This window comes from Panthera pardus, unplaced genomic scaffold, assembly GCF_024362965.1.
Source record: "Panthera pardus isolate Hobbes unplaced genomic scaffold, ASM2436296v1 HiC_scaffold_2, whole genome shotgun sequence".
Lineage (NCBI taxonomy): Eukaryota > Metazoa > Chordata > Mammalia > Carnivora > Felidae > Panthera > Panthera pardus.
In genome coordinates, this window is record NW_026526765.1 from 8,646,732 (window position 1) to 8,659,287 (window position 12,556).

Below are 12,556 nucleotides of genomic sequence, written 5' to 3' on the forward strand. Positions count from 1 at the left end.
GAGGTCCCGATGGCTCTGGAAGCTCTGCTTTCCAGGCACAGCCTCCTCTACAGCAGAACCTCCAAGTCCTGTCTCTTGGAGGAGGGGAAAACCAGCACAGGGAGGAGTGTGTGGAGAGCCTGGAGGGGATGAGGAATGGGAACAGTAACACTGCCCCAAGGAGAGTTGTTCAGAGCAGAAAGGGAGTTAAGGTCAAGGCTGGTCATGAGAAAGGCCAAGCAGCACATGCTGGATGGGTGGTGCTGGGCACCAATTTTTGCCTTGATGGGGTCCCAGCTGATGAGAAAGGAAAGGCAATGGGTATGATTGGGGTAGTGAGGGAAAAAGAGCAGAAAAGATCAATGCCTCCGTATAGAAAGTGTGATGATTGGTTTTAATGAATCTTCTTAGGAGTTTGTCACGATAAGAGATTGGTTTCATGTCAAGAAGAGAAAATGCCTCCACAGGAGTTCTGAGGGTTTCACTGAAATCTCTTTCTTTACCGCCCCCACTCCCTTCCCCTTCTTTTCTCATCCACTTTCCCTTCCTTCTGTTGAGAAGAGCAAAGCTTGGCCATAGTGCACCCACCATCCTGGGTCCTCTCCACTCTGGATTATGTCAGTCAAGAAGAAAACCTATGGTGACTCCTCTCTCTCATTTGAGGGAATGTTACGAGATGAGCAGATGAGAAGGAAAGGGGTAGGTGAAGAATGAGAATACAATGTCCACAGAGAACATTTTCTCTTAGTTATTTTCAGGTATAAGTTATTTTCAGGTATAAGAGGCTCAGTTATATTCCTCTGGCTTAATCTCGTCCCCACTTCCTGAGAATCCTTGCTGTCAAGCTCTCAAGTGACCCTCTAGCTGCTAAGTCCTGCTGAGCTGTCAAGCATGGTTTGAAGTCTCCCGGCCTGGCCCCGTCCCGGATCAAGCCACCGGCTCTGAGGAGAATACGCAAGAAGCCGAGCTCACCTGTCATGGTGTCTTTCCTGGAAGTGTGTTCTCCTTTAGTCCCGTGGTAAGTGGCATTGCTCCCAGTGGATTCATAGTCTGTTTTCCTTTCCTTGAGGCTGATCATTTCCCGAGGTGAAGCTGGGGCACTTGCTACATAAAGAAATCAAAAGGAAGACTTTGTGGGTCTCATTCTGCAGCCCGGATAGCTTTTCACACCAACAGCTAAGGTCCTGAAGACACGTGACTCAACCTGAAGCAACATGTGTGCGTGGACCTGCTGATTTGTGTTCTTTTGGCTCTCGTCTCACCCCTTCCCCTTGTCCTTGTCATTCGGTGCTTTATAGTTATGGGAGCATGCAGCTTGGGGGCAGGAAATTAAAGGCGATCTCCTGAGGCCATCTTTCTTAAAAGACATCCTGATGGGGACATGACCCACCCAAGGTGCACAGGACAGTTTTCAGAATGAGATCAGGCTTGTTTTCTCTGTCTCCTCTCTTCTCTTTTCCTTCCCTACCCCTCCCTCCCTCTCTCCTTCCCTTCCCCTCTTCCTTCTTTTCTTCCTTTCTTCCTTTTTAAAAATCAGGTGTTTCAGAGGCGCTGGTACTGATGTTGAAGCATCTCTGATTAAAATAAATGTGGTTTTACTTAAACGCCGCGTGACTCAGAGACTGCCCTAAAGGAAGCCAGAGGAAGCAGCTAGGATGTTCTGTGGGGCTGGCGTGACCCAACTTGCACAGATCAGCCTGTGGAGGGGGCTGGGGCAGGGGTGCGCAAAGACATCCTTGATGAACGCCCCGAGCAATCTCCTACCTACGCCTTGCACCCCGGACCCAGGGAGTGAGCCCTGTCATCTCTTCGTGTCTCCATATCTAAAACAATGGGTTGTAATTAGAGGATCCCCCTGGGAAGTCCTCGAGTTTTTAAAGTGCCCTCAGAATAGAGGAGAGACTAACCTTGGAGGTAGGGAAGCAAACAGAAAGAGGTTTAGATTTCTTAGAAGATAGAATGGATCGGTCGGCAGCAGGTGAACAGCACTACCGGTGCCGAGATGGGTCGGAAGGAGTGCAGGTCTGAGTGTGTGGGTGGCAGTGAGGCAGCCGCGGTCTGCGCTCCTCAGTGACACCGCTTGGCGTCTAGAGCTTAGACAATTGCCCCTATCTCAGTAGAGCTCGGGTGTGGTACTCTTCTGTCCCAGATCTGTCCCCAGCCTCCATGCCCAAGGACAGCGCTTCTTAAACTTGTTTCACCTTAAGACTCATCTAGAATCCAGGGATTCCAGGACCCCACCCCAGACCTTCTGAACATGAATTTTCAGGGGGTGGGTCTAGGAGTCCATACTTAACGAGCATACCTGGTAATCATTAAGGCTAGGGGAACTCTGGGGAACTCTCGATTTTTTTGGATAAAGCCCTCTTTGCCAGTAGTATCCAAGCCCCTTCCAGTCAATCCTCAGTATGTCTTTCAGCTTATCATTCACACCGTCTGCAGGATCCCTCAGCTCCAGCCCACCGGGCCTGCCTGTTCCCTCAATGTCCTTTTCTTTTCTGTGTCTGAGCCGCTTGGTGCATTTCATCAAGCTTAGTATCTCCTATGGGCAAATCCCTACGCTAGACACTGGGAACGGAAACAAGAATCATGTCACTTTCTGAACTCGAGGAGGTCAGGAAACAGACATGCAAATAAACCGGTGTCAGAGGCAGAGTGCTTAGCAGACATCACAGCCAAAGGCTGAGGAGAGAAACAGACGGGGCCTTTGCCCCCATCCTTTCCCGAGAGGCACCCTGCCTGCTTCTCAAACCTATCCAAACAAAATCGAGGCTCCCTGCTCAGCTCTCAAAACCCCGAGAGGTTCTCAATCCTGGCTTCCCATTAGAACTAAATCCTTGGAATACTTTCAAAAATACTGATACTTGAGGGGCGCCTGGGTGGCTGGCTCGGTTGGTTACGCACCTGACTCTTGATTTCGGCTCAGGTCGTGATCTCAGGGTCCGTGAGACCGAGCCCTACACCGGGCTCTGCGCTGACGGTGTGGAGCCTGCTTGGGATTCTCTCTCTCCCTCTGGCTCTGCCTCTTCCCCGCTCGTGTTCTCATTCTCTCTCTCTCTCTCAAAATAAATAAACTATAAAAATATAGTGACACTTGAACCCCACCCAGAACCTGTTGGATCGGAATCTCTGGATCTCTGGGTGTTAAGTCTATTGGGGAGACAGGGAAGAAAATGGTGTTTGCTCTACATAACGTGGCTGGGCTGTGTGTATCCAGTTCCCGGGTGTTCTCAGAACATCGGCCACTGTGTCTCCCTCACCTCCTCCACCTCTGCCCCTCTCTTATCTTCAGTTCTCTGTTGTCCTCTCCTGGGAAAGTCCTTTCCCTGCCCTTGCTTCTTCGTTTCTAGGTCTTCCTGCATAAAGGCTAGCCTTTTATGAGTCACTGCCAGGAAACCACGAAGGGACAATATTTTGGAGCCTCTTGACCAAAGTTCTCAATATTAGCACCTAATAGTGTGCAGATGGTGGGTTTATTAAGCTACGTCAAGTGTGTAATTATCTCTCAAGACCTCACACACTAGTCTGAGTCGCTAGGAAACTAAGATCATACTCCTGGAAAAATCCAATCACGCCAACAAGTGTTTGCTAGATGTCTTCAATGTGCCTCACGAGGAAATACCGGGTGGCGGCCTAGCTGAATGGCTGGGATAGCGTCTTGATAAGCCACCGCTTCTCCTTCCAGGCATCTTCCAATCCATTATGCCATTTCGCATCTTCCTAACAATGAGGGGCTCTTCACAGTTAGGGCTTTAGAAAGAACCCATCCTCGTGCTTCTCAGACTCACTGGTCTTTATCTTTCTAAGACATATGGAGGTAAGGGGTGCCTGGGTGGCTCAGTCGGTTGAGCATCTGACTTAGGCTCAGGTCTTGATCTCAGGGCTCATGGGTTCGAGCTCCGTGTCGGGCTTTCTGCTGTCAGCGCAGAGCCCACTTTGGATCCTCTGTCCCCCTCTCTTTCTACCCGTCCCCCACTCTCTCTCTCTCTCAAAAAATAAACAAAACATAAAAACAAGGACGTATGGAGGTAGGACATGTAAAAGGCCACCCCTGTGCTTCTGAGACAGGTGGAGGTTTCTCCAGTTACATGGAGGTTTCTGATTCTCATCTAGTGGGGGACTAAACGTTAGCAGCAGTAACATCACACTAAAAATAGAAGCTTTCATGGGGCTGGGAGAGAGTGATTTATTTCAGTCAAATATTCCCCATTCATGTCTGATTTTCTTCATCATTTTGACAGTAAAGTGCGGTGTAAAGTTTTATGGCAAGTGATCTCAAGGGCAGAGGAGTGCCCTTCTACCATGCCATCCGAGATGCAGGTCTCATAGCTCCTCACCAGGGCCAGGGCAGCAAAGAGCAAGGAGACACTCTTAAATAAAAGCCTATATAGCTGTGTGTGTGTGTGTGTGTGTGTGTGTGTGTGTGCGTGTGCGTGCACGCACACATATAGATATGATTATTTATCCATGCTTCCTTCTTACAACAAAACCCAAAACGCAGAAATAAAAAATTCAAACTTATGCTGTGAATAAAAACAATAAACACCATGTCACTTATATAGTAAATGATGTGCTCATATTTTGCCTTTAATTTTTTCCTTAATCTTGGGCAGTATATAATGTGATTGTAAAAGGGTATAAAGTGTCTTTATAAGTAAATAAGAATAGTTAGTTCAAAATGTAAGCAATGTGAAATGCTCCCAATGTGAAATGTCACAGAAATGTGACAAAACCAGAAAGAAAATTAAACTGAGTGACTTAAAAGTTACGGTTTCGCTTCGTAACAAGACTTTATCATTTATCAACTGGTTTAAAGGTAATAACAACAGGCTAATCAGATATGGGGTGGTAATGAGACCCTCAGTGGGATATTCAAATGTATGTCATTCTAGAGCAAGAAATAGCATGCCCTTTCTCCACTACTCTGTTATTCCAGTGATAATCAATACAATGTTACTCAAACTATTCCAAGTTGGAAAAAGGTGCATAGAAAACCCTGATTTGCAAACATCTGACAGCTGTCTTTATTCTTGTCGCTGACTAAATGCAGATCTAATACCTGTTAGAGATTTTTTGAAATCTGTTTGAGAGATTTGCTCTGAGTCTGTGTAAACATAACACAAAATCACCACCGCTACGAAAGAAAACAGACTCATTTGAGACTTCCAGCAAATGTCCAAGTCGGACAGCTCTCCTCCTGCGGGAGTCGCCTAAGGGGTGGGAAGGAGGGCTCTGGGGCCAAGGGACAGCAGGCCTGGCTGGCTACAGGCGTCGCTTACCTGAGCGGTTGTTGGGAGACACACGCACAGGGGAGATGGAAGGCGTGCGGGAGGAAGAGTAGGGCCTTTGCCGATCCCTCTCGATGGTTGAGGATGAGGCTACAAAGTGATACTGTGACCATCCGTCCTGCAACAGACAGCACGCTCCCATTAAGTGGGGAAGGTGGAGTGATTCTTCATCACCTGACATTGCGACGTTCCAAACGCTAGATTTTGCAAAGCATTTCTGCAGTCTGTCAAAAGAGATCACTGAGCCCTGCTCGATCGATCATCAAGGTTCACAGAGACAAGTGTGAACAGAGACCCACCTTGCTCCCTCCAGACAGCCTGACATGGGGCGGGCCTGCTTTCCTTCCCAAACGTTGAATAAATGGCCAGAAGATTTGAACAAAAAGATGATGCTAAAAATGTTAGATGACCTCACTGAAACTGTCTCATCTTTACCTACCTGCTTCCAGCTCTGTCTGGCCCTCTTTTCAACTGCCTTGAAGTCTTCCAAAAGTACGCTTTTTATCCCCGAGGACCAACCAGTTTGCGATCACAATGCCAAGCAGCATCTTCCCTGCCAGGTGATCCCCCATTTTTGCTTCCAACCTCCTTGGCCGCCAACGCCCCGGCCTCACCTGCTCAAGGCCTTTAGCATGACCGTCACTGTGTCTTCACGCCCAGATGGGTATGTTCTCTGGTTTAACCCAGGAACTATATTGTTCACTTTAGAGCATATTCGAAATGTGTCCTACCAATTAAGTCTTCCATTAAGCCTTCAGTTAATATACAAAAATGCACAGGTACCATTTTTTCATTATAAAAGCCAAATAAACACATTGTACATCATATTTTGTGAATTTAGAAAGCATAAAGAAGAAAAAAAATTGCCAGGAGTTCCACCCTCCCTTCACCCCGGCAAGAACTCATGTTCATGTATATCCTCCCAGTGTTTTCTCTTTTTTAATTTAACTTCATTTGCATCGAAGTCATATGTCAAAGGGACCTAAAACTACAACAAAGAAAAGCAGACACCGGCCTCACCCCCACTCCTGCTTCATAGAGGCAACCACTTCAACTCTTCTGGCTTTTTCTGTTTCTGATTATATTTAGATTTTTAAGGGACTCAATGTTCTATAAAGAATCGTTGCAAGCATAAATAGACAGAAGTTAATGAAGAATAAAATTCATACTCACTTCAGTATTTCTGTCTTTGTTTATCTAATTCTTGTTCCTATTCTGTTTGGCTGGTAGGAAAAAGCCAAGGTGAGAAGTATGCTATTTTAAAAGCTATTATCTAGCGCTTACCTAGCACTACCTTTACCACAAGGCAAAACTTTCTCAACAATCTCATAGGCTGGATACTATTATTATCCCATTTTAGTCAGCCTTAGACAGTTAATGGGACACCTAAGTCAAACACGAAGCAAGTCAAGAAATATTAACACTGAAATGTGGCACACTTGTAAGTATTTGAAGGGAGAATAAAGCAAGGTTAGGGGATCGAGGAGCGTGGAGTGTGGAGATGCTGGTGTGGCTAGTTTATGGGATATGGTTATGGAATGTGTGTTGCTCTGGGACCACTTAGCATTGCAGCAGGGACCTGGAGGATGATAAGGTGCCAGGTACCGAAGACGCAGGCTGGGGCTTCCAGGCCACGGGAAGAATACATGGGAACGCGGGTGGACGTGGGCTAAGCGCATGTGAGAGCCACCAGAAGTCCCTGTGGCTGAGGAGCGATCAAGAGGTTCCAGAAAGATAAGAAGCCTTCGGAGTGACTAGAACAGTTTGGGGAGAGTAGAACAGAAGCAGGGAGACCACGGAAGAAACTATCCGTTGGACGAGGGAGACACAACCCTGGCTTGGATAGCAGCAGATGATGGGCAATGGGCAGATATGGCATCTGTGTTGGAGGGTTTGCTGATGACCTGGCTGTTGGGTGTAGGCGAGAGGAGTCAAGCTTTACCCCAGTGTTCCTGGTATGAACAATAGGGTACTGGAAGTGCTATTTACTGAGACAAGGAATACTGGGAGAGAAGTAGCTTTAGGTGTTGAAACCAACTGCCATTTGGGACAAGTTGGGTAGAGATGCCTGTTGGACATGAAAAAGAAGATACAGAATAAAGCAGAATGTGCAAATCAGGGTTTCAAGAGTGATTTCAGGGCTGGAGATAAAATTTTGGAGTTGAGCATAGAGATGTTATTTGAAACAAGGAGAATGGACAGAAATGTGAATGCAGATAAAGGAAGAAAACAGGGGACACAGGAATGAGTTCTGGGATACTCTAGTATTTAGAGGGTGTGAGGAGCCTGAGAAGGGACAGAAAGAGCTGGGAGGAGGACCAAGAAGGTATGAGATCAGGCAAGATTAGGGAAGCTGATGGGTAAAGGAGAAGACCAACCAGATGAGAGGCAGGACCAGCAACTGGCCACTGGCCTGGGGAACATGGAAGCCATTATGACTGGGGCAAAAGTACTTTCTCTGGTCAGGTTGGCAAACATCTAACTGGAGTGGGCTCCACAGATAATGAGAATTGATGAAGGAGAAGGGTGAGCACAGACCACTTTTGACAAAGTTTTATTATTAAGGGGAGTGGAGAAATGGGGCTTGGAGAGACTTGAGTGACAAGAGGTATTTTCATAGATCACCTGGGAGATACTGAGCATTTCATTCTTTCCTTGGGAGTGACTCAACAGAGAGGAGGAAAGAGCCGGTGATACCACAGAGGAAGCGAGAAGTTGCAGGGAATTTCAGGGAGGAGCGTGGAGAGGATTTGGGAACAATGGGCTCGTGCGCCATGGAATAGGAGGAGGACAGCCAGGTAGTGTGGTCACAGATGCAGCAAGGAGGCTGTAGATTTGGTGGCGGGAGGCTAAGGACATTCTCTCATGTTTTCTTGCATGTTCTCTGGGTGGGGTGAGAAGTGAGGTCATCAGTGGAGCGTGAGGAAGAGCTGGAGGTTAGAGAACAAAAGGGAGGAGGGGGACAAAAGAGAGGAAGGAGGGAAGGTGTGTGAAATGGTTCTTAAGGTAAGTGGGGGGCAAGCTGACCACGGCCAGGCGGTCTGGAGGCCAGAATGCTGAGAGGCGACTTGAGGCACGTGGCAATGAATTTACAATGAGACCACAGGTTCGCATCGTTGCTTATTTTCTCCAGCCAAATTCAGCTGCCCTGTGTCAGGTGTGGAGTTGATTGAATTGGATGGGGGTGGTCAGGAAGGCAACCTGGAAGGAGACAGGGAGTGCAAACTGAAAGTCATGGAAGCCCATGCCTGGGGCATGCCTGGAATCTATGCCTGGGACAAAGGAAAGTGTAAATGTTGAGGAGATGGAGAATGAAAACTAGTTGGTGGCTGCAGATCCTTAAAGGGTCACAGGCTGCTGGGGTGAGGGTACTTCACAGATGCTGGTTTTTTCCTTGGGGAGGGGCGTGGCAAATGAAACAGCCACCACTTGAGAGGGCAGCAGGGTGGCGGGTGTGGGGAGCGTGTGTTCAGGGATATCCCAGTATCAGAGCAAGAAGAAGGGGTGGGCAAAGCATACAGGGGATTTTGCTGATAGCAGACCATGGGCTAAAGGGGGAAAGGAATGGGAAGCAGGTGAAAGAAAGGTGGGTTACTGGGGCAGATTACTGGCTATCCTGAATCTTTAAATGCTAATGGTCCAGTAACAACAGATGGCCCAAGAGTCTTGAGCGATGCAATTGTGGTGACTGAGGTGATCAGGGGTGGAAGGCATAAATCCTCCTCAGAGAAAGGTGGGAGTATGGCATGGTAGGTAAGGGGTAGGTGTCAGGGTAGAAGGAGAAAATGTCTCCATGGGAATTTGTGCATTTCCCTTAAATCCTCTGTCAGGTGGTGGCAAGGATAGGGAAGGGGCAGTCTTACAAGAGCACGTGCAGGATGGGAGCTATTTCAAAAGCGTATGCATCCGAAAAAGTGTATTCATGTATGGGAACAATTTGAAAAATTGTTTAAAAAATATATTCCTTTCTTTTGGAGGTAAAGCTCTGTTGACCACAAAAATCCTTGAATATGATCAACAGAGGCAGATCATGTTATGTTTGTTTCACAATTTAGAAGATATACTTCGGGGTTCCACATAGTGGCTCAGGAAATAGCTTTAATCAAAACCTTGGCTTCTTCGGTCATGAAGAAGTCACGATGCTCCACATGTCATTTAAGGTAAATAAAATATTTCCCAATAAGTCTATCAGCTAACATTTTGTACGTTTTAAGACCAAAGGAGGCGCTAGAGAGAAATGTGGCACAGTTCTTGATCTGGTTTGGTTTTACTTGGTGAGACGGCAATGGATTGCTCAACGTCTCTTACAACGTCTCTTACAACAAAGCATCTTTTTGCTCAGCAGTTCAGATTCCATGATGCTTAGATGACAATGGGACCATGGAAGTACTTACATCTCAGGAAATACCAGGAAAGCGCATACTGAAACTGCTCACTCAGGAAGAAACTCTTGTAAGGATGCACCAAACAAAAGCTTTCCAATCCCTTGTAAGACCCGATTCTGGGAATGCAAAGGCATGACAGAGATGTGGCCTTGCAGGGAAGCTGTCTGCGGGTGAGGGTATTAGCACACACTTGAGGAGGATGTTTAGAGGCTCCGAGAAGGCCACCCTGCTTCTGACACTTCTGCGCATAGCCCACGACTTGTATGCATGTGAACACAGAAACTTTGAAGGGAGGTCGGAGGAGGGAGCCTAGGGAACAGGGCACAGTGGAAACCCAGTTAAGGCTCTTGATTAGAGAAGTTTCCTGAGCCACTGCAGGAGCAAGGAGGGGTGATCTGGTTACAGCTCATGTCCACCTTCTCTCTCATTCACCGATCCAGAGCGAAGGTGCCGTGACTAAAACATGGAACTCTCACATTGCTACATGCAACCATGCCTAGAAGGGACCCCGCAGTTTTAACTCTGGTTAAACTGGTAGGAACTTCCCAATGTCATGGAAAACAGTGCATCAGATGCTACAGATGATGGTACAGATCAGTTGGTAAGTTATGTGGAATGATTAATTACCTTGAGAAGAAATCTCATGACCCTCCAGATCTTTTAGTGTATGATTTTTTTTGAAATTGCAAAATTGAACATTTTTTTCTGAAAAAAAATTTTTTTTTTTTTTTGCTTTCCAAAGAAGAAGGGAAATGAAGCCATATTTTCTTTGGGAAGTTATTGCTAAGCTGACATTCCTTTTATCCAAATAGCCATGTGTGTATTTGTTATCTAGCCAGCTTGCAATCAATTCATTATTCATTTACTTCCCAGGGCCACTCAGGAAGGCTTGAAGTGGTTTACATAAACACACACAACTTGGGCACATATCTTTTACATCACTTGCCTCTTAGATTACTATTTTTTCTTCTTAAAATTTTAACTCCCTGTAGACCAGACGCTTTTTCCTGAATTTTAGTCTACCAGGGGCTCGACCACAGTCCCCATGCACATCACCCCTTTGCCTTCTAGGTGTTCGATAAGAAACCTCAAGGAAGAAAAACAGAATGGAGGACAGCCACAGCAAATAGGAAAGGGCCGTTAATCCTTAATATTGACGATAAAGGACTCTTTCAACGTCTGTCTTTCGCCTCCAGGAGAATGACCGAGAAGTTGTGCCCTTCAGCTCAAGACCCAGCCAAGCTGTCAAAAAGGTGATATGATATCTGTGCCTCAGATTGGTTTTTATTTTTAACACATTAAACTTAAAACTAGAGGTTGTTCAATTGTTCCAAGTAGATAGAGATAGAAACCTGAAAGAGGAGTTCAAAGTCATTGAACTTTAATTTGCCGCCAGGAATAATCTGATTTTCTTTATCTTCTCCTTTTACTGTCCTTCTACCAATTTCAGTCTCTGTGTTAAAGTTCCCAGCCTGTTTCTTTATGAAACTGTATTATTCCCCAAAGCTACTATCACCCGTATCGGTACTTTCAATGGTTCAGGGCTCGTGAGAATCCGGGCAACGTCTTTCTTCATGGGCTCGAAACTGGTCTTCACCATATGTGCATCTGGTGGTCACTCCATTTAGTTCTTATGCATCTTCCCCTTAAGTATTTGGAGGTCTCCAGTGTATAGGAATATTAAGTTTAGGACCATCTTGTAGATACCTCCAAGAAGACTGATGGGAGAGACTTCCACTAACAGATTTCAGATGAAGGGACAAAGTGGCTTCCAGATTGGTCTACATGAGGGTAGTGTAACACACACCTACCCCCATTTTCTTACTCTGGAAAGTGTGCAGCACAGGTCAGCATCTGAATCTGTTAGGTCTGCACACAAAGGCTAGCTAGAGCTCTTCGTCAAGGCTGAAAACTGCTTTCACCTGGGGCCTCTCTGTCGCCCGAGAGCTGAAATGAGAAGGTCGCCAGGAATCAGCCCTTCTCCCCTGGTCTACGTGAGTATCACAATTCCTGGTAAGCTCTGCCTCCATTTCTTTTCCATAAATTAAGGGCAAAAATAACTCAATCAGCTTGGGGAGGTTTCAAAATAGTAATGCCTGGGTCTCAGGCCCTGAGATTCCCACTTAAATTGTTCTGAGTAGGGCCCGGGCATTGGTATTTTCAAAAGCCCCCTGGGTGATGTAGGGACAGTGACCTGCTGGTTTGTTGAAGTTTCTGTGCACAGGCCGTGGTGACTAATAGGGATTCAGAATACGTTTTCAAGTGTTGAATCCTAGGAGGCCCTGAATGTCTGACTTCCCTGGGGAATGTCAGAAAAGGCCTTCTCAAGGTTGACGTCTACGGGAACAAAAATAGGTCCCAACCTCAGAGCCGAGAGGTGCCACACACACACATGGAACCCCAATCACACCCGATTACCCAGCACCCACCGGCCATGTGATTCAATTTCGCATGTCTGCACCTCGGATCAGGCAGTTCCACAACCTGGCACAGCCCCTTCCCTGCCTCTTCCTGACAGATCTTACGTCCCCTGCACACTTTGGTGCGAGGTAAAGAGGAGGCAGGCAGTACCTGTTCATTAAATCACTATTGCTAAATGGATTATGCCTCCCAGATTTTGTGGGGGGCCTTTAGCATTGCTATTCTAGATTTTTTTGCTTCACTATGAACAAACTACTTTGCGATCCCGCTACGGACCGCCGCGGTCCCGTCTCCCCAGCTGCGAGGTAGGGTCGGGCCTTGCTTATTTCTGAAGCCCAGGTCCCTGGGCATAGTACCTGCAACACAGAGAAGCTTAAGAAATAGTAGTTGGACCCAGTGATTTAAGAGGACTGCACTGATTATTGTACAACAAAATGATAATCAATGTCATAGGCTTTATAGCCAGCCTCTATAGTTCTTATA

General features: G+C 46.6%; 1 protein-coding gene across 7 annotated transcripts in view; it reads right to left on the minus strand.

The window, feature by feature from the left end:
* The window catches only part of CTNND2 (catenin delta 2), a 929,345-nt gene that overhangs the window by 13,832 nt on the left and 902,957 nt on the right, over nt 1-12,556 (minus strand). For all 7 annotated transcript variants that reach the window (XM_053906886.1, XM_053906884.1, XM_053906885.1 and 4 more), the window contains 2 exons: nt 5,259-5,385; nt 952-1,083 (listed from right to left, as the gene is read on the minus strand). In XM_053906886.1, the coding sequence (XP_053762861.1) occupies nt 952-1,083; nt 5,259-5,385 (259 nt within the window). The remainder of the gene's footprint in view (nt 1-951; nt 1,084-5,258; nt 5,386-12,556) is intronic.